Consider the following 27,823-nt stretch of genomic DNA (forward strand, 5'->3'; position numbering starts at 1 on the left):
TTACTGATTAACATATCACCACATATTTTGTAGTTTATGATGACATAAACTTATTCTCTTATAATTCTGGACATTAAAAGTCTGAAATGACTGTTACAGGGCAAAAATCAAAGTGTTAGCAGGGTTGGTTCCTTCTGGAGACTAGAGTAGAATCTTTGTTTCCTTGCCTTTTTCCAGCTCTGCATTCCTTTTCTGTTGGCCCTGTTCCATCTTCCAAGACGGCAATGGCCAGTTGAGACTTTCTCAGATCACATCTTTCTGACATGGCTCTTTTGCTTCCCTCTCACATTTAAGGACTATCATGCAGGGTCTCTGGTCCCATTCCCCACACAAAAACGCAGGATATGGTGACGCCAAAAAGGAACCCCAACAGAGCCATGGGAGAGGGTTCATACCACTATATTCTCGCTGGCTGCTGGGTTGGAGACACAGGAAGCAGGATCCACACGATGTGCAATCTGCCATCCACTTCTCTGCCAACCAACCCACCAAATCCCTAGCGTAGCCACGGCAGTTACATTAGTGGCTAATGGCTAACCAGTAACAGCTGATGGCCACCCAGCCACAGTGGATGGCCATCTGATTACAGCTGATGGCCATCTAATAACTGAGCCAGCACCTTTCCATGTGCGGCCCAAAGCCTGGAAACTGCTCTCCTGACTCTGTCCCCACACCACCCTTTCAGCGTCTCACCTCACAATCTACGCGACAAACATCTTCCGCGAGGGGCTCTGTGTCAGGAACCTAGCTCACGAGAAAAAATTTCAGTCCAGTTCAAGTAATGTCCCGGGGGTGTCCCTCGATGTCCACCTACTTTCTGGGCACAGCCAGGGTTTCTCAGGGTACTGCCAGTCTTTCTGGGCACAGGCAGGCTTCCTGGGCACAGCCAGGGTTCTCAGGGTACCATGCTACAACAATAGTGGCTCACAGCCAAGAGGCTTACATATTCTCAACAGCGGCCAGTCAAGACACAGGAAGTAAACATCCACCTATACCCAACAAGGGGTCTTCCTGCACCACAATCTCGCTGGCAGCCAGGTGAGACATGGGAAGTAAACATCCGCATGATCCACTGCATGGTGGTACATCCCAAGCAAACAGTCAAGCGGTCCATCAAATCAGGGATGGAAGGCAATTCCCCATAGTCCACAGTCATTCGCCAGGGCTATGCATTGGCCCCACAATGTGTGCCCTCTTCACAGGGCGAGGGCTCCAAGTCCTCCCCAACCTGGTGGTGAGGGACAACCTTGACCTCACCCACATCTTCCACCAAGGACTCCACAAGCGTTTCCTCCTGGGACTACAAGTCCCACAGTCGGGCTGCCTCAGCAAACACTCCCCAGCCCACAGGGCCGCAAAGACCTTTGCTTTCTCTGGCCTATGCTGGTTGGAGAACCGTCCACATCTTCCCACCCCTCCAAGGGGGTCCAGCTCCTAAGAACAGTGGCCACTGGGCACCACACACTGTGGGGACAACATGTCCTCCTGCCCAGAGTCAGACTCCATTCTTACCTGGCCAGAATCCTGCTCGCTGTGCCAGGTGTCTACGTGGGTCGTGGCCTCGGCATAAGATGTCCACAACTCTAGGAGCCCATGGCAGCAGCGAACCACCAAAAAACAGGCAACGCCTGCTATGGCAAATAGGGTGGTGTGCCACGGAGGGGTCACGTTTCTCCCAGGCAGATTGCATTTCCTGCTCCCAGTACCGCTCCCCCTGGTCTTCCTGAGACTGAGTGTTCATATGCACAAACTGCTCCACCGCCCTTCAGAAAGCCTTGGCCGACCCCACACCCTGCTCGCTGCGCCATGTGTCATGCAGGGTCTCAGCTCCTGCTCCCCACTCAGAACACAGGATACTGTGAGGCCAAAAAGGAACACCAACTGAGCCATAGATAGGGAAGTCATACCACTATAATTTCGCTGGCAGCTAGGTTGGAAACACAGAAAGCAGGATCCACACTATGTGCAATCCGCTGTTCGCTTCTCTGCCAACCAACCCACCAAATCTCTAGCGTAGTCATGGCAGTTATATTAGTGGCCAATGACTAACCGATAGCAGCTGATGGCCACCCAGCCACAGCAGATGGCCATCTGATTACAGCTGATGGCCATCTAATAACCGAGCCAGCACCTTTCCACGTGAGGCCGAGAGCCTGGACACAGTTCTCTGGGACTCTGTCCCCACAAGGACCATTGTGATTGGTTACATTGGGTCACCCAGATAATCCAGGATAATCCCTTTATTTTAAAGTCAATTGACTTGTTACCTTAATTCCTGTTTGCCATGTGAATTTAATGAATTTACAGTTTCTGGGGTTAGAATACGGTCATCTTAGGAAGGCCGTTATTCTGTCTGCTACAGTGAGTAAACTATTTGAATGCCAAGCACTTTGAGAATGATTTTTTCTAATTTGTATTAAATTTATTGGGGTAATGCTGGTTAGTAAAATTATATAGGTTTCAGGTGTAGATTTCTATAATACATCACCTATATATTACATTGTGTGTTCACCATCCAGAGTCAGTTCTCCTTCCACAATATATTTGATCCCCCTTACCCTCATCTCCCAACCCCCTACCCCCTTACCTGGTAACCACTAAACTGTTGTCTGTGTCTATGAGTTTTTGTTTCTTTGTTTGTTTCTCTTATTCCTTTGTTCTTTTCAGTTTTATATCCCACATGAGTGAAGTCATATGTTTCTTGACTTTTTCTGTCTGACTTACGAAAATGCTTTTTGCAATCAGATTTCCATAACTTTATATTGATTCTCAAATTGGAGAATTTTTAATTAGACAATCTGCAAGTGAAGCCAAAGCATGTTTGTACATGTCAGAATTGAGAGGGAGCGAGGTATAAAACTCAGCCTGCCCTGCACTGCTGCCTTTGGTTTTTCCCAGTTGAAGGCAGCTGTAAAATTCTCCAAACTCTAGAAAATATCAGATGTAGGAGTTTTCACCTAAAGAACATAGAACTGCAAAAAGATAGCTGATTGAATACACACTTTTTACTCCCCTAAAGTGCACTAAAACTACAGTATAGGGAGTTTTTAAAGGCATAAACTTACAAGGATAAAGTGAACATGAGAAGAAACAGCACCAACTTTTTAGAATCTGTGAAACAGATGAACATGTGGCACATACTTAATAGACCTAATGAAGAATGAATTCTATCAGTGGGGAAAGCCAAGTGCAAAGTCAATTTAAACCACCAAATAAATAATAGGGGCTGAGGGATGGAGGGTGACATGGGCTCCTTCTGGCAAGGGGGGCAGGTATGTGCTGGAATAAGGAGCATTGGATGGAAGCTGTTTGAGAAGCAGGTAGATCCCTGGATATTCCTCTCTTCTTCAGACTGCTGGGTCATGCCCTCCCACTTGCCAGCGGAAAACAGTTTCCCCTTTGAAGAGGGTAAAGCAGAGAGTCATTTTAACAAACAGAAAACAGCGGAGTTGAGTAAATGATGTATACACAAGTACTAATTGCAAAATTTCCTCTTCAACCCAAAATGATAGCAGCCAGTCCCTTACTTCCAGGCAGAAGAACAGACAAGTCTTTTTCCATGAAGGAAACTCTCAGGCCCAAGAGGAAAGACCTAATGAATAATGAGATAGTGTTGACATTGGGGGTTCCCCAACAAATGCCCGGCCAGCTCACCCTACATGTAGAACATCTCACCTACTCACACAGAGCCTCCAGGCAGCCCCTTATATAGCCCCCACTTTTAAATATGAGCAGGCAAGCAAGCATGAGAAAAGCCTCTAATATGAAAAAACAGAGACCAAATACAAACAGAAAAAAACTGTGGTGAAAATAGAAAGTATGTGGGAAGTAGAAAATTACATTTAAAAAAAAAAGCAACTAAATTTTTATTGTCTACAGAGAAGTCATGGATTCTTATTTTATTCAATACAGCTGTGAAATCAGAATTGAAAGCTATAAAAAAAAAATTTGTGATCACTGCACTGTGCACCTGAAGCTGAACAATAATGAATGCCAACTATAATATTATATATATATATATGTATATGTATATATGTATGTATATATAGGTATGTATACATTTGCAAGAGGCAGAGTACAGCATTGGGAGTGGAGATAGTGGAAATGGGATGGCTCGGTGCGATGTCAGAGAGATAGTGGATGGGGCGCGGGGGGTCCACAGTGTGAGGGATATAAATGATAAACGTCTAAGAAAAAAAGAAAAAAAACTCATAGACACAGACAATAGTTTATTGGTTACCAGAGGGTAAGGGGGGTGGGGGGTGGGAGATGAGGGTAAGGGGGATCAAATATATGCTGATAGAAGGAGAACTGACTCTGGGTGGTGAACACACAATGTAATTTATAGATGATGTGATACAGAATTGTACACCTGAAATCTATGTAATTTTACTAACAATTGTCACCCCAATAAATTAAAAAAATTAATTTAAAAAAAAATAAGAGAATGAAGGGAAAAAAAAAATTTGTTTCAAAAATAAAAAGAGCCCTTAGGAAAAAATAGGAGGGCCCACCAAATCCCTAGCACAATGCCTGAAAATAGATCCACACTACTGAACTGGCTTCAAAGAGAAGGTTCTACAAGTTTCCGGTGACAAAACACATCACAAAAACGTTAAGGATCCAATGGAGTCCAGATTCCTGAAAAGGAACTCTGGAAGATACAAGACAATGGAGCTATGCTTTCAAAATTATGAGGGAAAAATATTTCCAACCAGGAATTCTACACTGAGTCGAGTTATAAACCAAGTATGACTGAAGAATAGACATTTTTCAGGCTTGCAAGTTCTAAAAAATTTTACCTCCCACACACCCCTCCTCAAGGATCTAGTAGATAGAGGATGTGCTCCATCTAAAGGATGAGTAAACCTCAAGGAGGAAGCTGGGAACCAGGAAGAAGGAAACCTGCACAGTGGAGAGATGGGGAATCCACAGGATGATAGTAAAGGGAAATTTTTTCGCAACAAACAGCTCAGATAACTCTGAGAGACACTTTTTCAAGAAGATTAAATTAATCAAATACCTGTGTGAATGAACATATTGAAAGGAGACTTCAATTACGCTGAAGGAGAGTTTTGGCTTAGGGATAAGTATCACTGGTCATAGAAAACTAAGCAAATAATACAAGATAAAGAAAGAAAGAAAAAAACCAAAGCCAAGACAAAACTCAAGGGAACACCAAAAAGAAAGTCCAGGAAATAAAAAGTAATAGTGGCTTACCACAGCTCCATTCTGAATAAAAAACAGAATTATAATAATGTGAATACTCCCTATTTATCTAACCAAAACGATTACCCTCTATTACCATGTTTCCCCAAAAATAAGACCTAGCTGGACCATCAGCTCTAATGCGTCTATTGGAGCAAAATCTATATTCAGACCCGGTCTTATTTTAATATAAGACCGGGTATAATATAATACCAGGTATAATATAATATAGAAATATAATATAATATAACCAGATCTTATATAAGGCTGGGGCTTATATTAATTTTTGCTCCAAAAGACGCATTAGAGCTGATGGTCCAGCTAGGTCTTATTTTCGGGAAAACACAGTAAGAGATGGAGAAGTAGGAAGTGTAAAGAGGTTTAGCAGTGGTGGGAACAGAGAAAAGAGAACTAAATCCTTATCTCACATAGTAAGAAAACTGAAAAAACTGAACTGAGCTGGGTGAATATTATTCAGAGATGTGGACAAACATCAAAGAATCAGCTACAGCATTTGAAAGTGGTTACCCTTGGGACAGGGAGACTGGGGCCTGCTATTTATTAGGCTGGTGCAAATGTAATTGTGGTTTAAAAGATTAAAAATAATTGCAAAAACTGAAATTACTTTTGCACCAACCTAATATCTTATTTGTCCTTATACAACTAGTTGATTCCTTAACTAATAACACTGACAAAATTCAATTTTTAAATTTTAAAAAAGAACAATAATTGCTGAGTTAAGAATGTTATTTAACTTTTTTGGAAGTACTGTTCAGATTAATGAGATGTTTATAACATGTTATGAGCTCTTTGGAAGAAAAAATAGACATATTTAGATTTCTTTATATTGGTCCTCAGCTCATATTAGCATTTCCATTTGTTCCTAATGTAATTATGTTAAGACATGACTTTGCCCTTTCTAGAACTGTAATTAAGACTTTCAATTAGATGTATGCCAGTGGGAATCTCTCATTCACCCCCGTTAAACACCTTTCCTATTTGATTATAATTCTACCTACTAATTCCTTCTGGTTTTTGCCATCCAAACAAATTTCCCTCCTTCTTTCACCTCTCCCCGCTCCCTACTCTGGTTCAAGCCATTGTTTCTCAGTCTAGTTGTGTAGGACACAGCTCCCTGGCCCATACTATTATGAGCCTTGTGCTCCCTGGGGCTCACAGCAGCTCATGGCAGCTCTTGCCGGCTACTGGCCGTTCACGGTAGCCGAGGTCAGCTGGCGGCCGCTCACAGCAGCACTCGGCAGCCCTTGGCAGCCCTTGGCAGCCCCAGGGAGATCTGTTGTTCACAATCTTAGCTGTAGAGGGTGCAGCTCACTGGCCCATGTGGGACTCGAACCAGAGACTTGATGTTAGGAGCCTGGTACTCCAATCACCTGAGCCACCTGGCCGGCCCCCATCCAAACAATTTTTTATTTCTATTACATAAGTGCAGTTTAAACTGGTCTAGCAAATGGTTTATAAGGTTTAGTTGTAAGAAAAATTGGCAAACTAAATAGAAAATAAGACAATTGTTGGGTAGAAAACAGTGATCAAGATTACCTCAAATGATCTGTTTATTAAAAGGACAATGCCATGAATTTTTTTCCAATTCTTTTTAAGGATTTTTAGGTACCCACTCTACACTAAGCATTATGAGAAGTTTAACAGTTGAGTACTCACTGTGTGCTAGGTGCTAATTGTTTTACCTACTCCTCAATTTATTTTTGTAAAAAAATCCTATGAAGTAAATATTCATTATAATCCCCAATTTGCAGACAAGGAAAATGAGGTGTGGAGAGAGTATGTTTTTTGAATTCCTCCGCAAATGGTGCAGCAAGGACTCAAACCTGTGGAGGAGACCACAAAACCAAAGAACAAAAAGAAAGGAATTAACTATTGAGCACTTTACTATGGTCTAGAAAGTTCTATCATTGTATTGAGTTATCACAACAATGATTATGTTGTGATAACATGACATGATAACAATGAATGACAATGAATGATTATTACTTCATTATACTTGTGAGAGAGGTTAGAAAACTTGCCCAGAGCCACACAAATAAGCATCAGCCCTCAAGAAACTTATTGCTGCAGGGAGTTAACACAAACAAAATGAACTGGCATAACTACGTACATGTGTGGGAGACATAGAAGTACAGTAAAATCTCCAAGGAAGGAACGTTCACATGCTGGGGAGGCTTCCTAGACGCAGTTCGTGAGCAAAGGCTTCATGTGTCCATTTGGGGCAGACAAAGCGGACAGGTGGACAGCATTGTTCCTGATTATCGCTCTTTACTGTACTTGCAATTTTCCTCTTTTTGTATTGTAAGTGTTTATTATTTTATAAAATATTGGCTTTAGTGTTGACAAAAAGTCATTTCCAGAGTCTCCTCTTTTTATAGGAATTTCAAAGCAGGGACAGATGCCTAAGCTGAGAAAATGGTAAGAGTGGGCGAAAGAGCAGAATATGGGGACTCAAGAGAAGGAAGGTTGCTCCTTTAAGATTAGAACAAAGGCGGTAAATACTGGGAACTGAAGAGATGAAAGGAAAGTTAGAGTATAGGAAAGAAAGTGAAATTCTCTAATGGAAGTCTATTTTGAGAGAGGACTTCATGGCCCAGCCCACTGACCTCTTGGAAAGATTTTCATAAGTCAGCTGCTGCCACTCATTTTCTTTTTCTAAGTATTTCAGAGGTGTAAGTGAGAAGTGCTTCTCTCAGCCGAGACGTTTGCAGTTCCTTCAGATCAGGGGCACTGTCTTCTCAATCTCAGGCAGTATTGCTGTGCTTGGCACCTGGGATGGAGCCAGTGCCGGCGGTCAGTGGTATGGGTTCCATCTACTGGAAAATGATTTATTTTACATCTTGTGACATCTTTCATGAACTCTGCAATGAAAATCAATTATAATCCCTTTTGGTGGCAGAACCTAAATTAGAAAGAAAAATGATTAGAAACAGAAGGCAGCTTGACGCTTGTGTTGCCAAATTGTTCAACATGTGATTCAAAAGCCGTGGATAACTTTTTCTGGCCATTCTCCCAACTAACAACCTTTAGCTTACTGAAAAGCCAAAATCTGTGACTCAAAAGAGCGTGCTAGGAAGAAATTTTTGACAGATAAAATTAGCTATTCCTGGCAAACATCAAATAACATACATACATACACTCATGTACCTTTTTTTGAAATGAAGCTCAAGATCTAACTCAAACTGCTCCCCAAGACTCCACAACTCATTTATAATAGCCAATGTTTTTCAAATGCTTACTACGAGCCAGGTATTGCATTTAATTCTAACACCAACATTATGAGTTAAATACTATTATCACATAATCTTATTTTTTAAATGATGAAATTGAATCAAGGGGAAGCTAAATAGTTGCCCAAGGTCAAAAAGGTACAAAATGACTGAGGCAGGGCTGAAACTCAGACAGTCTGATTGCACTATCCTCTTGATAAAGTCCTTACCCTCAAGGAGTTTGTAGTCTAATAGTGGATTCAGACAAGTAGCCTTCAGCGTGGTAAGTATACATACATAGTATATGAGTGCTAAGGACTTGTGTAGGAAAACCATCTAATCTTGCCTTTGGCCATTAGGGAAAGCTCCTAAAAAGGAGACCTAAACCAAGACAGAAGGTAGGAATGGTGAGAGGAGTTCCAGAGAGAAAATGGAAAGAGTTCCAGAGAGAAAAAAAAGAGCTCAGTACCTTGGGTGCAGAGAAGGAAAGAGCTTGTGGCAAAGGAGAGGCACTTCAAAAGATTCTAAGCTCAGGATGGACCTGATCAGATTTGCATTTCTCAAACTGTTTTTGGCTGATTTGGAGAATGAATTGTGAGTAGAAGAGAAGCAGGAAATTTATTAGGAGGCTATTGCCCTGGGTGTAAATCTAGGCAGCAGCAGTGGCTACGAAGTGATGGAGAGAAGCAGAGGAGCCGGAGCGTTATTCACAAAGCAGACTTGACAGAACAACAGCAAAGGCAGCAGAGAAGACGGAATCATCTTCCCTCAGTGCTGGCATTTGGGTGAGTGCTTCATTTCTGCCTTGGGCAACTGGATGGACAGGGAAGCCATTCACCAAGGTGGGAAATCCAGGAGGAGGAACAGGTTCAAGAACGGAACCGAAAGAAGACAATTCCCTTTTTGACTGTGTTGAGGTACTCATGCAACCTACATGGGATCATTCTTTACTTTATAAAAGAGTAGCTCTTGTGAAGTATTTTAATCACCTAGTTCTCCTAACATACTTTCAAAATCTTGATTCACAAAATTTATATATATATATAAGATATATATATATATATCATATATATATATCATATATATGATATATATATAAAAGATATATGTATATCTTTCCAATATAACTTTTTTGGGGCATCTAGTAATCCACGACTATCAAGACATACATATATACATTTTATCTTATCACTAGGGCATTCCAAACATGATATATTTTTTAAAACGATTGAAAAACTAACATGGACCTAGCAAAAAAAATAATAAACTCGAGGGAGTACACCATCTTCCCTTAATGTTGGCATTTTGGAATAAACCTGCTTTCCTTTCCACCAAATAAAAAAAATTTTTTCTTAATAAACTCAATATTGTACAATAAAGTAAGTCTCTTCATTAGTATGAACTTATGTTTAGCTTAATAGATGTAAGATGATTACATATAGAAATATTATATATATACAGAGTGCCCCAAAACTGTAAACATATTTTAAGAAAGGAAAACTCTGTTAAAATTGTAATACTCAATATATACCAATAACAAAAGATGACTATAAGTCACGTGTGACTTCTGCAATGACAAGAGGTGCTCAAAGTGGTTACCATCAGCATCCAGACACTTCTGATTACGACAAACTACTGCTTTAACAACACTGACCGAAGTGTCCACTTGTATACGTATTTTGGCACCCCAGTATATACACATTTCATAATATAGTATGTTCTATAAAACATTACATATTATTATTTTATAATCTACACACATCTATTTCTTTGCTCTATCAGCTGATAGGGCTTAGCAGCAAAGGCATTACAGTAGCAAAGATCACACCTATTGCCCGCATCTTGGTTTCTAGCAAAATTCTCCAATGAAAGAAACCAGGTTCCTTGGATTCAAGGACTGGTACAGAAAATATTAAAAATAAGCCTAGAGTATCTTGAAGTACCAGAAAGTAAAGAAGTGAACCAAAACCCAAAAAACAAAACCACCCTACATTGATGAGGGCATGTCAGAGGGGTACAGGAGTCAACTGAAAGAGCTACTACTAGCCAAAGCTAGAACAATTTGATTAACAAAATAAAAAAATAGTATTAGGTTATGATACAAAATATAAAATAAATATCCATGATTCCATACTAACATAAATAAATAATTGAACAAATAAATAAATGGGAGCAGAAGAATTCCAAGTAATTTATGTACTATGCCGTCAGGGAGGTGGGGTTTAACTCCCCACTCCTTAAGTATGGGCTGCATCAAGTGACTTCCTTCCAAAGAGTACAGCATAGCAAAGGGAGTGGAGGTGGGGGAGAGTCACTTGACACCTAAAAAACACTACCTCAGCCAGGTGATCAAGGTCAATATCAACAATGATGTCATCTTGATACTGTGTATCCTTAATATGATGTGATGATGGCTCTTCGCCTCTGTGGTTTTCCTCCCCGAAACCCCATAGCACCAGTTTAAGTACGAAAAAAGACACATTCCGGTAAAGGAGCATCCTGCAAAATACTTGGCCAATACGTCTCAAAACTGTCAAGGTCATCAAAACAAGAGAAGTCTGAGAAACTGTCACAGCCAAGAGGAACCTAAGAAAACATGACAACTAAATGTAACGTGGTATCCCAGGACAGAAAAAAGACATTAGGTAAAAACTAAGGAAATCTGAACCAACTATTGAGTTTTAATAATAACGTATCAGTATTGTGTGTTTTTTTTTAATTGTGGCAAACGTGTCATACAAATTTGAGATGCTAACAGTAGGGGAAACTGGGTATGGTATATGTGGGAGCTCTCTGTACTATCTTCTCGATTTTTCTATAACTCTACAGCTATTCTAAAAATGAAACGTATTCTTTAAAAATCTCTTGCTTCCCTCAGAACCTACTGTCTTGTGAATCTTTCCAGAAATACTCTATGTTTATATGTAGAGAGAGTCTCCATTCGCCCCTTCCTGTTCTCTGTCCACCTTTCTCTGCTCTGCTCTGAAGATTGGCTTTATTGGCAATCAATGAGCACCTCAGTTTCTTCCAGTGGAATGTGGGCCCTGGAGGAATGGAGGAGTGGGGAAGTACCTACCAGCAGGTCAGAGGTAGGCGGGAAGAAGTAGGGGGATTTATTCCCTCAGCTCCTTCCTGTTTGGGCCTGGAATCAGCAGGGCTTCCATTCCTCCAGCGAAGGCCACAGTTCCTGTGGGACCGCCCTCTTCAACAACACGCTGGGATCTGGTAACAGCTGTCTCCCCTGCCCCTCAGGCTAGGATTGCTTACGGCTCCCTTCTCAGATGGCAGACAGCTGAAAGCTCCCTGCAGTTAGGCCTGAGGTGCTTCACCATGCCTTACTGATGTTCCTTTACCCTTCCCACACTTTTGTAAAGAGTCCCTTTATTAACTCTATCTCAATGTATCTCTTTCGTTCTAGGATTCTGATTAACATCATATATAAATGTATATTCCCTCCTACACAAATGTGGGGACAGAGTCCCAGAGAGCAGTTTCCAGGCTCTGGGCCTCATGTGGAAAGGTGCCGTGGCTGGGCTAGCAAGCGCGGATTGCAGCTAGCAGATTGGTTGGTTTGCTGGTTGGCAGAGAAGCAGACGGCGAATTGTGAATCATGTGGATCCTGTGTCTGGCCTGGCCGTCAGCGAGACTGGGGTGCAGGAAGACCCCTTGTTGGAGTAAGGGCAGATGTTTGCTTTTGTGTCTCCACCAGCCACCATCGAGAATATAATGGTATGACTCCCCTATCTATGGCTCCGGTGTTGTTCCTTTTTGGCCTCACCATGTCCTGCGTTATTGTGCTGGGAGCCGGAGCTGAGACCCTGCATTAAAACAAACATGAGCATACTATACACATTTTTTGTACTTTACCTTATTTTCATCTATAATAGACTTTGGGTTTCTTTTCCATGCCCATATATATTGATCCACTTTGTTAGTATCCCATCATCTGTGTATATCATACTTTTATATATTACATTGAAAGAGGAGAATTAAAAGCTGAACTTAGCAGAGGAACCAGGAAGCCAGGGATGGGGTAATAAGATAGGATGAGAAGTTCTAATATGGTGGTGAGGTTGACTGATGCTGCCAAAGTGCTGGGTAATTTGGCAGAAATTAAGAGAACGGCCTGTGGGATTAAACTGCTTGGTTTCATATTCCAACTCAGCCAAACTGTGTGAACTTGGGCAAATTATTTAAGCTTTCTGTGTGTATTTCCTCATCTGTAAAATGGGAATAATAACATCCACCTCAAGGTAAGACTTATGCTCAAGTTACCTTTCAAGTCCACACCAGGCAACATGACACATCCAGTGGGAATGCTGCCATGAGCCTCCGTCTCCAGTGGGGCGTCTCTCCCCTTCCCCATCCTTCCGTTCTTTCTCCTCAGCCTCCTGCAGCTTCTTCCTTCCCTCTTTCTTCTCTGCTTATAGCACCAGTCTGTCCCATTATGCATGATAGGCTTTCTTCCTGTTGATACTTAAGATTTATTTTTAAATGAAGAATTAAACAGTAGATTCTAGGGTTAATTGTGTTTTTACTAAGTTAAAGTTCAGTAGAAGAGGAGTGGATAAATTTAATTTAAAAAGCATTTTTATAAAGTCAGACAGCCAAAAAAAAGTGATAAACTGCTTCAGGTGATTTTGATTTCACAGAAAGTTAGTTTTCTGCCTGAATCAACCTTTGCCCAGATCCCCATGAGTTACCTTAAGAACTTACTTAGTGTACTGCACCCCCAGTACTAAAAAGTAGTTATTAATTACACATGTGATAGAAACAATTGAACAAATTCTAAACATTAAGAGTTTTTCCCGTTACTTTACATGTGTCATTAGAAAACATAGCTGCCAAAAAATTTTCACTTAAATAGAATAAAATAGTTCTCCAAAGAGTTTAAAGTATTTTTTTTGTTGTTGTTCACATGAGTTCTAGGATTATCTGCACTTCACAGAAGAAAAGACACCCCTTATCTTCTCCTGTGATCTCTCAAATGCTCGTTGCTGGCATTTTTAAATCTATCTACCCCCACTCCCTAAATGCCTGGTTTTAATTGCCACATACTTACTGAGGACTACAGGTTTGTTACCTCCAGATCAGGTTTATCGGGATTTCAACCACCCTGCCTTCCTTTTGTATTTCTCAAGCACATCAGGCTCTTTCCTGACTCGGGGTTTTTCCTTTTGCAGTTCTGTTTTCCAGGAAGGTCTTCTACTTCTCATACTTCAGATGTTTCCTCAAATGTCACATCCTTGGGAAGAGAGAGGCCTTCCCTAAGCACCAATTGCCAGCAGTCCTCCCTGGCCCCGGGCTGTGCATTGCCCCCTCAGTACTTGTACACATCATTCTGTTTATCTCTCTCATAGCTTTTAACACGACAGAATATTATCTGATTTATTTATTTGTTTAGAGTCATTGTCCCCACTAGACCGTAAGTCCTTTGAGGGCAGGAGGAACTTTGTCGAACTTGTTCATTGCTGTGTCCTCAACACTTGCATTTACTCCCTCCAGCTCGAATTTTGGGTATTCTTAGGTGACTAAGAATCTTTGTGGAGGTGTTTGAGGGTACTCCTCACAAGTAATAGTCTCAGTAAATACTCACTGAATGAATAAATAAATGGATGAATAAACGAATGAAATACTTAAATATCTGGCTCAGGATAGTGCAGCACATCAGTATTTACTTGAAATATCCCTCAAATTTCCCGTTTCTCCCTCCATGGACAAACTATAGAATTCATGAGATTAAGTGTGCAAGGATAACTTTAAAAGTTACATATATTTAAATAATAAGAAACTTGGGCAGGTCCTCAAATTATTCTTTGCTTAGAAAACTATGCCATTATTTCATGCTAGTGAGAGACAAATTTACTAAACCACATTATCAAATTTGGATTCATATTAAAGTGAGGAAGGAAAACGGGCCACAGGTTACATCTGATAAACTCAGGAGACTGAAAGTAACCACCTAAGATGGTGTGAACATAAAAAAATTTCATAACTAAGTGGGCCATGGCAGGAAGTCACATCTTTAGCCTGAAGCTTCCTTCAAAAAGTCAATCTTCACCTTACATGAACCTCTCTATTGTCTTTTTGCACCTAACATGACATCCTTGGAATGTCAGTAATCCCTTTTTGCAGACCAGAGCAGGAAAGTACAGAATCCCTCATTATTATTCCTGTCCCTTGATTAACATCTCTATGTGAAGTATTAACTACCCTGCACCTACCTGTGTAAAAGAAGTACCTGTCTCTCCAACTTACTTTTATCCAGTCCCAGAGATTTCCCCCGCTTTGCTTTCTCCCACCCCCTTAATCTACCACCAATGGATTTCATGTAACCCTCCTCCTTTGATTCTTTGCATAAAATAAGCTACAAACCATCATTTTGTGGAGCCTTTTCTCAATCCGTTGAGATTTTGCTTCCTGGCAATTGTCGTCAGTTTGGCTCAAATAAACTCTTGTAAGCTTTCTCTTAGGCTGGATGGTTTTTCGGTGACATTACTTGGGTGTATTTAGCAGGATTCCAAAGCAGCCCACCCAGGACCACCCTGTGGACCCAGATTCAGTGCTCGGTACCAGCAGGGGCCCTTTGTGTCCCACCGGCTCCCTGCTTCACATCAGGTAAACTTGATGAGTTTTTCTTGGAATTCCGAACCTCCCTATTTAAAGGTAGGAGACCATGAGTTTAATTGAGCTTTATTTATTTTTATTTTTTTAATTTAAATCCTTGAGGTGGAGTTAAAGGTTAAGGGTTGAGAGAACCCAGGTTAAGGATAAGCGTTAAGATGACGCAGGGAGAGGAGAAAAAAATGGGTGACTGGTTTTAATTTTGGCTTTTCGATTGGAATTGCTTACTGCGAGGTGAACAAAACCTATTACTGGATAAATGAGAGTCTGAACTTGTTCAGCTCCGAAGATAAGGGGCATTTACTCCCTCCAGCTCGAATTTTGGGTATTCTTAGATGACTAAGAATCTTTGTGGAGGTGTTTGAGGGTACTCCTCAAAACGTGCAGTGGCCCTACAGGGAATTCCAACACAACCGCAATTAAATATTTGACTCGTCTGGGGACGTGCACATAAAGGCTGGTTACCGAGCGCTCCGAGTCCTCACGGTTGTACTAGAAAGCTTGGGAGAGAAACCGAGGCTCGTAAGAGGGTTGAAACGACTCGGGATGTTAACAGCCCCTTGGAGCTCAACTCATAAGCAGCACACGTCAATCCTCTACATAATATCACTGGAAATTTGTTCAGACTCTGCAGAACTCAAAAACAAAAAAACAAACAAACAAAAAAAACCATGAGAAATGGTGCCTTAAAGGCCGACAAGCTCCCCGACCCCAGCCCCATTAGTACTCCTGCAGATGTACAGTTCCTAGGAGTCTTGCAAGTACTTACAGAAATGGAAAGATTTAACTAGAAGTGATATCAACTTAGGATGGCCAAAATGAAGCTCTTTTGACATCCAGATTAATTTTTGTGTGCACAATTAGAAAAAGGTGGCTTAAAAATCCAAATAAACGGAATGGGAAGCTTACCTCAATTGGCAAATAGAAAGAAGCCTCTGAAACGATATAGAGACACGTCCTTCTCTCCAGGAAGTTAGTAAGAACATTTAGAGACCGTCTCTGAACTAAAGAAGGTTTCTGCAGCCGCTCAATGCCAACACCCGACTTCTCCCTCTTCGCCAGCTGTCCCACGGTGTGTTTTACTTTGTCTGGCCTTGCTCTCCTTTTCCTCCGTCTCTCTTCTGCAGCTCTGTTTGGAGAGGAGCTGGTCTTGGGCGAAGGGGAATCCACGGTTATATGCAGGCAGAACTAAGGAATCTACTAAAGATTCCCCCAACCCTCTCTAGGACCCTGATGAGCTCGCAGAGGAATTTGAATTAACTGTTAGAACATATAATCCTGGCTTTTCTGATTTATTCCAATTAACGCACCTACTGGATTCTGAGAGCAAAGCAACAAAATTATTAAAGGCTTGCTAGGAAAACTCCTGTAGAGGAATCTGCTTTTATTGTAAAAAGTCAGATCACCTAAAGGATTGTGGAAAACTAAAATAGGATTTAGAAAAAGGAAATAAAAGCAAGCATAGGGCTGCTCCAAGGACTATGAGGGCATTTCCTCTTCTTACTAACACTGGGGCTACTTTATCTGTTAGCACCACCCGGCTAAGTTGCCCTCTCCCTTGGAGTAAAGCTTCTGTACAAATAGTAAGGACATCTAATCAACCAATGTCTGTTTAAATCAGAACCTATTCCTCTCCAGCTAGGAAATATTAAGGAGCAACATCTAATTTTTCTACTCAAATCTGCCCCAATTCACCTGCTAGTGTGAGACTTTCTGACCAATGATGCTCACATATCCTCCCAGAAGGGGGAAATGTAGTTAGGACTAAGTAAATCAGGTTGGAAAAATTATTTTAAACAAAACTGTATGAGAGGAAACTAGTCTTGATACTGACGGAATGTTTGTTACGGGATGTTCTAATGCAATTTTATGCTTTTTCCAGTACAGGTATTAACTGGCAAGATTAAGTCAGCCACTCCTATTAAAATAACTATTGATAGTATTTTGCCTCTATCTAATATTTGCCAATATCCTTTGAGGCCTGATACATCAACTGGAATTAGTTTATTGTATAAGATTATGTTTAAAAGGGGGGCTTATAATTCCACTTATAAGCGCCTATAATTCCCCTCTCCTTCTAGTAAAGAAACCCAATAGGAGAGGATGGAGATTTGCACAGGATCTCAGACTTATAAATAGATATCCTGTGGTTTCAGATCCACATACCCTATTATCAGCTATTCCTGTGTGTATCACCAATATTTTTCAGTGATAGATTTATGTAGTGCCTTTTTCAGCATTCCTGTAAGAAAAAAAAAAAAAAAAAAGACAGGAAATACGTCTTTGCCTTTCCACCTGGGAAGATCAGAGCTTACTTGGACAGTAATGCTCTAGGGATATACAGAGTCCCACCTACTTCTCTCAGATATTAAAAGCTGATTTGAATAATGTTGAATTTCCCAGAAACTCTCATCCAATATGTAGATGATTTACTCTTATGTTATATGCAATAACTTCCACGGTAAACATAAATTTAAGTTTCTTATTTACTTGAATAAGATCAGCCCAACAAGGAGAATTAATTGATCTAACAGGAGCTTGTAAATGAGCCAAAGATCAAATAGCCAGTATTTACACTGATAGTTGCTATACCTTTGGTGTAGCTCACAACTTGTGGAAGCAGTGAGGCTTCTTAACTTTCTCAGGGCAGCCCATAAGAATGGAAAACAGGTTGCAGAATTTAAATTAGATGTCATACAGCAACCGAAACATTGGGCAATTATCAAAGTTCCAGGACGTTCTAAGGTTGCCATCATAGAAGGAAAAGAAAATAATTTAGCTGATACTGCAGTTAGACCAGCAGCAATAAACAGCCAAATTATCCAGACTTGAGAATGTTTCTTCTCTCTATTAAATCAATAAAAGACTTTCACAGTTCCAATGGGCAGCTGCAGAAGAAAACAAAAGAGGGAACTTTGACCCAAACAGGTATAGCTTAGCATGTACATGAGCTAAGTGCACTGGGGTCTTGGAAAGACGGTATCATAGAGTAAATATTATTAGAAATCTTCCACTGTAGCTTATAAAGTATATAGCATATGTTCTATCTATTCACTCATTCCATGGGTCCCAAGGACATTTCCCATTTCCTTTAGTTCCATGAGGTATGGTAATTGGATTTTATCCAAATGCCACCATCTCAAGGATACAAATATGTATTGTATGTTGTCTCACTGGGTTGAGACATCCCCTTGCAGGAGAGCAACAACCTTAATGGTAGGAAAGTTATTTAAAATAATAATAAATATTCCTCAACTAGAGAATTTCCTGTGAGTTGCGTAGTAACTGAGGGACTCATTTCACTGAGCCAATGATATAATGTATTTGTAATATTTGGCTTATTTTACAGCATTTTCATTGTGCTTATCACCACAGTCCTCTGGATTAGTAGAATGTACAAATGGTAAATTAAAACTCAACTGGGTAAATTTTCAGAAGCTTTAAATCTTCCTTGACTAAAAGCTCCCCTTATAGTGTTTCTCAACCTGAGATTCCTTTTGGTAAACATGGGCTTTCTCCTCATTAGTCATTGTTCACCCTCTGTGAAGGGACACATGAACCAACCTTACTAAAAGGAGACATTCTACATTATCATCAAGGACTTATCAATTATCTTAAAGAAATTAATAAATTAGTAACTGATTCACTTCAGTGTGCTCCCAGAAGACAAAGACTTCAAAGACCACGACTCACAACCAGGAAATTTTGTCCATTGGACAAGATCAATTAAAGACTCTCCAACCTTGTCAGAAGGGACCTATCAGTGGGCATCAAAGACTCCTCAAGGATGAGAAGCCACCGACATCAGGGTTAGATAGCTATCCCAAGACATCGAGAAGGCCTGTATACTTGCATAATTGATATTGAACTTAAAATAACCATTTGTTTGTCTTTATCTGTCTGCTAATAATATTAGTAATGATGGTAGTTATACTTGTTCTTTAGGCTTTTCTCAAACCCTGTACTTATATAGCCCAACTGTAAATAATTGCTGAAAGTATATAGCCTTTATACTGTCGATAATGCTATTTTCATGGTTTTGAAATTTAGAAGGAATGTTATTGTAGGGACGGAGTCCCAGAGAGCAGTTTCCAGGCTCTCAACCTCACATGGGAAGGTGCTGGCTCAGGTAGTAGATGGTCATCAGCTGTGATCAGACAGCCATCAGCTATAACTAGTTGGCCATCAGATGTAACCAGTTAGCCATTAGCCACAAATATAACTGCCGTGGCTACACTAGCAAGCGTGGATTGTGGCTATCAAGTGCAGTTAACGGATTGTGGATCATGTTGATTTCTACTTTTTGTGTCTCGACCAGCTGCCATCAAGAATATAGTGGTGTGAACCCCCTATCTATGGCTCCATTGTTGTCCCTTTTTGGCCTCACCATATTGTATCCACTGCTGAGAGCAGGACCAGAAACCCTGCATTACAGTTATTGTAGAAGGAAGAAAAGGGATGTGTGTGCATTTTTGAGAGAAGTTAAATTGAAGTAGTTTGTCCTAGTAAGTTGATTATTTCTGATTGAGGAAAAGGAGTGTGGGGACAGAGCTAGGAGTACAGTTTCCAGGCTCTAGCCCTCACATGGAAAGGTGCTCACTTGGGTAGTAAATGGCCATCAACTGTGATTGGATGGCCATCAGCTGTGGCTAGTAGGCCATCAGCTGTAACCAGTGAGCCATTGGCCACTAATATAACTGCTGTGGCTACGCTAGCAGCAAATGGGGGCTAGCAAGAAGACGGTGGCTGAGCTGGCAAGAGTGGATTGCAGTTTGCACAGCGGGTTGCAGCTAGCAAGTGGGGTTGGTTGGCAGAGAGAAGTGGAAGGCAGGATGCGGATCGTGTGGCTCCTGCTTTCTGTGTCTCCAACCCAGCTGCCAGTGAGACTATACTGGTATGACTCCCCTACCTATGGCTCCGTGGCTGTTCCTTTTTGGCCTCACCATATCCTGCATTCTTATGTGAGGAGCCGGACCAGAGACCCCGCATAACACCCTGCATGACAAGGAGACAAACTGAGAAGGACGAGTGAAGTTGTAGATGGTTAGTAGAAAAGAAATATTGAAAAAAGAATTTTATATATATAAATATTAGAACCCTATTATGCTTACCCCCTAACAACATACACTACTCACTAAATTAGTTCAGATAGAAGCTGAAGAGGATGTATATTAAACAAACAAACAAACAAACGGCCCTCTATAATGGCTGCTGAGACACAGAACATTTATTTATGAAACTTATGGTCCTGGCCTCTAGAAATTTTTAGGTAATTTACACCCTTACATTCTTACAGCCTTGGCCCCTATTTAAGCTTAAAATTACAGTTCCCAGTTATACAACTAGCAGAAATCAGGTTAATAAATGACAATAATAAATGACACTCGAGTACTTCCAATGTAAACTAGATAGGCCACATTAAATCAAAAAGGTGAATGGTTATGTTCCCATCTATATGGAATTCTGAAGTCACCCAATCCTGGCATATCGTATCCACCCCAACAAACAACAATAAATTGTATATGGGAAGGAGACGTTTTTATTGGGAAGGGTTAGAGAATTCTTGTCATACTGATTTATAAGGACGCCAGGTTTACAGTAAACACTATGAGACTATAATTATAGGCCGATTAACTTTGCCCGAGGTTAATAAAACCCATGATAATACTGATTCTGACAATCCGATGTGTTGGGAAATTGGAGTCATTTCCCAGCGACTCCCCATGGAGTCATTTTTATGGAAACTAATTGGCCAAAAGAAAAATTAGAACTTCTAGATCCTGAAATAATAGAGTCTTCATTCATCTGGACAAACTTATCATAAGGTACGAGCAGCAGTAGACAAGGGAGGAAAACATTAGCTTAATAAAAAATTATGATAATGCATGTAAAGGGTTCTTTGGTTGGATAGGATGTTTGCTCCCCTCAGACTCATACTTGTCTAATATTGGATATTTTCTGCTCCTAATCGGTGCTACTGGTTGAATACTATTGCTCTTGGTCCTAGTTTGTACATGTTACACTAGATGCAAAAAATAACACAAGACAGACAGAAAAAAAAAAAACTTGGATCATGATAGCTCAAAGATTTGAAATGCTCCAGAATATATTTATTTAATTTAGACATATAAGATCTGACTGCTTTCCCTTTACTCACCTTTTCTGTTAATTATAAACAAATAATTGGGCTGTGACTGCCATCTAAGGGTATGGTCTTGCCCCACCCCCCAGTGGTCCAACACTCAGCAAGACAAACGCTGACACTAAGACTTCCTAGGAATGAGCCCTCCTAGCACCGTGGGACCGCACTATACAACCAAAAGGTTGGTCCTCGATGCATCCTTTGGATTGATTTAGGACCAAAAGGGGAAACAGAGGACAGAAAAGGGACCACGGGTTAAACCTGACAAGGTCATGAGACTGAAAATAACCACATAAGATGGCGTGAACATAAAAAAATTTCATAACTAAGTGGGCCATGGCAGGAAGTCACATCTTTAGCCTGACGCTTCCTTCATAAAGTCAATCTTCACCTTAAGTGAGCCTGTCTATTGTCTTTTTGCACCTAAGATGACCTCCTTGGAATGTCAGTAATCCCTTTTCCCAGACCAGAGCAGAAAACTAGAGTCCCTCATTATTATTCTTGTCCCTTGACTAACATCTCTATGTGAAGTATTAACTACCCTGCACCCACCTGTGTAAAAGAAGTACCTGTCTCTCCAATTTACTTTTATCCAATCCTAGAGATTTCCTTGCTTTGTTTTCTCCCACCCTTTTAATCTACCATCAATGGATTTCTTGTAACCCTCTTCTGATTCTGTGTATAAAATAAGCTGCAAACCGCCATTTCACGGAGCCTTTTCTCAATCTGTTGAGATTTTGCTTCCTGGCAATTGTCAGTTTGGCTCAAATAAACTCTTGTAAGCTTTCTCTTAGGCTGGATGTTGTTCATCGACAAAAGAATGTGTTGTTTCCTCTACTAACTGAGACATTTATTGAATTATATAAAAATAAATTTTTATTGACACTGAAAGTTGCTTTAAATTGGAATGGATTGTCATATAAGTTTAGAAAGAATTCTTTAGTTTTCTTTTTTTTTTTTTTAAAGAATGGACTCTCATTTTTTCCTTTTTTTTTTAATTTGGGGAAGGTGAACAGGACTTTATTGGGGAACAGTGTGTACTTCCAGGACTTTTCCAAGTTAAGTTGTCTTTTCAATCTTAGTTGCAGGGGGCGCAGCCCACCATCCCTTGCAGGAGTCCAACCGGCAACCTTGTGGTTGAGCCCGCTCTAACCAACTGAGCCACCTGTCCGCCCTCTCTCATCTTTTTAAATTAGTTTCCTTTCTACCCAATAATTTCTTAAGAGCCCATCATTAAATGATCAATCAATCAATAATTTAACAAGTATTTTTCCAGTACCTATTACATTGTGATAATTTGCCAATGTATTATGTAGAGAAACAAAAGAAGACTTATAAATTTACTTACTTGAAATTCTTGCAATTAGAGAACATTTTAAATTGTAAAAGGAGAAGAAAATTTGCCTTCTAGACCAAAAAAAGGTAGAAAAACTGACTGCTTGCTCTCAGTTTAAATTAACATAGCATAGGACTCATACCATTCTTGTAACACACAAAGTCACTCAAAAGCATAGATACACTTATGATTTTATATATATGTATATTCATATTTCATCAATTCTAGTATGCCATTAATTGTAAAACTCACAATTATTTTATGAACTACTAAGAAAGAAAAATGCTGCCAAGTGAACTACAGCACATCATCAATTGTGAGATGAATTCTGATAAAATGTGAAAAATATATATTTTAGAATCAGTGAAATTGGATATATATTATGTGACCATTTGATGAATGTCTGTTGTACCCACAGACATTACAGATATGAGACCGAGGTCTATGCTTCTTTTGTTCATCATTGTACCATGGCCAGCACGAATACATTATTAATAAATCCTTGAATGAATGAATGAATGAGTCAGTGTGCAGATCTAATAGTGGAGTTTGTCTTCCACTCTAAGTACCTAAATGATAAAGAAGAAATGCATTTTGAATTAGCATTAACTACTAAGTAAGTGCTGGAAAGTAACAATAATATTGTCTGACATTTATTTTGAAGTAACATCTCTTTGAAATGAAGTCCTGGAAATGATTAAATTCTGGTTAAAAAAAGAACCACCCACCTCTCTGGGAAACAGGTGAAGCTTGATTTACAAAGTGTAAGTGGGTAATTTGAGGTGTTTAATATAACAAGTAAATTGGATGGGGAGAGCAAGCTGTTTTCATCTCCTACCCTTCTCTGTTTTTAAAAGAGAGCCAAATTCAGACCTAGGAGAAAGGAGTTCTATAGTTTTATAGAAACTCGTGAGGCAGATGCCATTCTGTCCATGTACCATTAATTTCTTCTGTCAAAAATGCATTTAAGAAAAGAAAGCAATATCTTCATCCAGGTCCATGAAGGGCTTATTATAGGGTGATAACTATTAAACCGAATTCTTATAAGGAAAGATGCAGTTCAAAGAAGAATTCTGTCTGTTCTCCAAGGGAAGTTGTACGCTTGACTCCTAGTGTTACTTGATAGTCTATTTTCTCCTCTGTCTTCTGACATCTCCACCCAACTCCTCATTCCTTGGAATCTCCACCACTACCAAATCATCACAAAGTTCTGATCCAAAGTGGTCCACAGAGCTGACTGGACCAGACCAAAAATGTCAAAATAGAAGTAACAGGGAGCAAAAATGCCTATCAAAATGGGTATGGGTTATATTTGCACAGAATGCCTCCTAATTAATTTAGTAAAGAATTGTGAGTTGTCTAGGTGAGTTACCGTGGAACTCTGTATGAATGAGTTGATAGTATGAGACCCTAAGCAGCTATTGACAAAGTTAAGAAAAATCCATATGATTCTTAATAAATCTGGAAAGATATGTGTGACATAGCCTTAATTAAAAAAAAAATTTGTAGATCAATATGTAATGTATTTTAGTTTTAGTGTTGCTGTTTTTTTGTTTTTGTTTTTTTAAAGAAACCTTGGGCTATAGATACTGTTAGAAAACTATAGAAGATAATGGTTGGAAGGAGTTATAGAGTTCACCCTCACAAAGTTTTTGTCTAGTGAGGGAGATAAAGCTTGTATGTAAATAAAACTATGATACTGAGGTGGATAGAGAAAGGCCTCTTAAGAGAGGATCAGATAAGGTGCCAAAAGAATCCAGAAAAGGAACTGGGTTAATTCTGACTGAGAGCACATCAAGGAATGTTCATGGAGGAGAAGTGATTTAACTGGGCCTTAAAGACCTGTGTGACAGTATAGAATGGGTGCATCCGGAATCTGCTTGAAAAATCCTCTCCTCTATTTCAGTGTAGTTGATGTAGTTGAGTTTCACTCCCACCAATGCTACTTGTGAAAAATACGTGTCATGGAGATATATATCTCCACAAATATATGGAGAGAAATTCATGTTCAGTACACATAGCAATTTATTGATAAATGTACATTTTGAATAACATACAGAATCTTAGAGGGACTGCGAACTTCATCTCATCATGCGGTGTTTAGCAGCCTCCCTGGCCTCTGTCCACTAGATCTCAGTAGCAACCCCCCGGCATGACAACTGCAAATGTCTCTAGATATTGCCAATGTCTCCAGGGGACAAAGTAGCCCTTAGTTAAGAACCATTGGTTCTTAATTCTTATCCACCTGTAGTGACTTAGATTTTCTTGGTCCTATTTTCAAGGGTTTATAACCTTATTAGGTCAAGAAAACTTTTGAAAATCTGTTGAAATCTTTTGACTCATTCATTCCTCAGAAAAACGCACATCCTTGCACTCTATGGAATACAATTTCAGGGGGTTCATACTTGGGTTCTCCGGAGATGAGTTCTGTTTCTGGGAGCTCACAGAATTGTCATGGTCTGTATTTTCCAGCCAGGTGGGTAACTGAAGGCTGGTGTCCAGAAGGTCCATATTTTGGAGTCTCTTTGGCATTTACTTCAGAATACTAATAATCAGGAGAGAACCATCTTGTTCACTAAACTCGTCAGTCCTCCCTTCATCTTAACCTGCATTCGTCAGTTTTAGCAAGATGCATCCCAGCAGAAGACAAAACACTGAGGGTAGGACAGCTCTGATTCCCCTCACTTCCTCCTGATCTAGATTCCTTTCTAGTTCAGCTTATTCCCTCCTTGATTGTCCAGATAAATGAGAAGAAAGAAAGAACTGAAGAATCAGTCAGGTAAGAAAAGGGACCACGCGGACACTTGATTTTGATTGTGAAATGAGGAGAGAGAGAGAGAGAGAGAGAGAGAGAGAGAGAGAGAGAGAGAGAGAAAGAACAAACTATGTATCTAAAATTTATGAATAAATTATGAGCTCTATAACCACCTACTAGGTACTCCCAAAGAAAGAATTTCTAGAAATCCAAACCCCAGACTAGACACTGCTCCTTTCTTTCCTCCTCCCCACCTGGTATGAGGGCTGTGAGCCAGACTGTGGAGCTCCTGATTCACACAACCGGGACAAGGTCGGCGTTCCCAGCAATCGCTGACCTCGTCTCCGCCGGGCTCTGCACTTTAACAAGTTCCCCAGGTGCTGTCCCGCCCCTGACTTCGCAGCCTGCCTTAGTAATTGGGAGCGGGGGAAGGGTAAGGGGAGTGTGGGGGAGGTGAGTGATTATCCGGTGGCCCAGTGAGTGACAGCCAGTAAGATTCTCAGCCTTCCCTGTTCGGGAAAGAGAAAGAATGCGGGAGGGGTAGGTAGGATTTCTTTCTCGGTAGGATAGGTGGAGAAAGATCGCTGCCTGTGTGTCCCTCTTTTGAACTTAGGTGTCTCTGTTGCTCCATAAATAAAAAGTGTCCCTGCCTTCTGCAAGCGCTATAAAGGCAGGAACGGCAAGCAGTCCCGGGGGCATTCCGGGAGGGGCACCAGCGGAGCCGCAGCAGGTGAGATCGCCACTGGAGGTGCAGCTCACGCCGCCTCACCCTGGCTGTTTCCTAGGTAGACCTCGCTGGTTGAGTACGGGACTAGTGTGGGGCCTGGAGCGGGCGGGCAGGGGGCAGGACAGCCTTCTTTCTGAGAAGCTGAGAGTGAGAAGGAAGCTAGGAAAACAGGCCGGGAGAAGGGATCTGCCCCACCCGCGCAAAGTTCTGCGCCCAGGAAAGCTGCGACCCGCGTCCGGAATTTGCCTTGTGTACTCGCAGCCTCGGACCCGGGAGCGTAGCCTGAGGGTCTGACCACCGGCCCGGGGCCTGTGCTTCTCTCCTGTGCGCGCTTGGGGCTGCGTCCTAAGTGGGACGCAGAGAGGGAGGGACGCTCACGTGGTCCCCTTCAGCCCCGCCAGCGCCCCGGGTCCCAGCCCAGGTTCGGGGAGATTTCAGGACGCGGACAGCGCCCTGGCTCCCCGCCGGAGGCGACTGGGTCGAGCTCCCGAAGCCCCCAACGCGGGACTCACTCCTTTCAGTCCGGGAGCCCCGGGAAGCAGGTACAGGCTACGGGACCTGGAGGTCTTCAGGTGCCCCCCTGCAGGTGGCGGTGCTCGCCCCGGGGCGGCAGGTCCCGAGCGCCCAGGGCGGCCTCCAGCGGACCAGGCTTCGCCGGATCTCTGGAACAGGTGGGGCCGGGAGGCGGCTAACGGACGGGTGCCACTCCCCGTCCCTACTTCACGACCTCTTCTCCTTCCTCGCTCCATCGCCTCTCATCTCGTCGTCCTCCTCCTCGAAGATTATGGACGCGCCGGGCAGCAGGTCGGAGCCGCCGCAGCTGTGCGAGCACAGCGGCAGCTACGTGGTGTCGCGGCGGGTCTACAGCGAGCACACCTTCCAGCAGCAGTACGAGCGGCGCCTGCAGGAGCGCAGGACGCTGCGGGACCGACTCGCCACGAGCTGCAGGTAGCGGCCGGCGTCAGCCCGCGCAGTGGCAGACGCCTGGGTTTCAACCACCAGACTCCGGATTCGGGCTCATCTGTCCGCGACACGTCCTTCCTGGTGGGAGGGTGGCTCCATCGTTCTCCGCCCGAAGTTGACTCTACTCTCAGAGTTTATCTTTGGGGAGAGTGTGTTCTGGTAGCCCCGTCTCTTTCTTTTCTCTTGGAGACACAGGAAGTGCGGGAAGTACGCCCTGGGGTCCAGCGGGCCCGACTGCCTTCTCGGGAAGGCCAGGCTGAGGACAGTGGGAAAGAAAGAGGCTCGATTAAAAAGAGATGATGGGTAAACCCATCACCTGACCAGGAGTCCTTGAAAGCCCCAAGCTCATTTAGGCAGGATGCCATTCAGAGACGGAATGACAGCCAGAACACGGGACAGAGCAGTGTGCTTCGCGTTCTTCCCGTCAGACAGTGCACCAGGAGAACCTCCATCAGTCTCTGAACCCACACGGGCCACCTGTAATTAGATATCACAAAGAGAACTAGAGAACCAAGAACTGCCAGATGTTCTTTCTTTTTAAAATACTTTTATTATAGAACATTTCAAATACATACAAGAGTAGACATACCGGTAGTAGTATAATGAACCCTCTCTCCATGTTTTTGCCCATCTACCAGCGTCAATGACCATCTACTCAACATATATCTGTAGAGACTATTTTTAAAAATATAATAATAATTCCATTGTCACACTTAAAAATAAAATAATTCTTTAGTACCAAAAATTGCCAGCGTTAAAATTTCCAATTGTCTCATAGATATAATTTTAAAAATATTTTTTTTGAATTCGGAGTCAAAGAAGGTTCACCTACTGTTAA

The 27,823-nt window shown here is 41.5% G+C and overlaps 1 protein-coding gene across 1 annotated transcript in view; it reads left to right on the top strand.

Annotated features, from left to right (window-relative positions):
• The first annotated feature begins 26,579 nt into the window (after window positions 1-26,579).
• The window catches only part of SLC26A4 (solute carrier family 26 member 4), a 40,071-nt gene continuing 38,827 nt past the window's right edge, over window positions 26,580-27,823 (top strand). The window contains exon 1 of the mRNA XM_033088263.1: window positions 26,580-26,970. Within this exon, the coding sequence (XP_032944154.1) occupies window positions 26,807-26,970 (164 nt within the window). The 5' untranslated portion in view covers window positions 26,580-26,806. The remainder of the gene's footprint in view (window positions 26,971-27,823) is intronic.

The sequence above is a fragment of the Rhinolophus ferrumequinum genome, chromosome 20 (genome assembly GCF_004115265.2).
Source record: "Rhinolophus ferrumequinum isolate MPI-CBG mRhiFer1 chromosome 20, mRhiFer1_v1.p, whole genome shotgun sequence".
Taxonomy (NCBI): Eukaryota; Metazoa; Chordata; class Mammalia; order Chiroptera; family Rhinolophidae; genus Rhinolophus; species Rhinolophus ferrumequinum.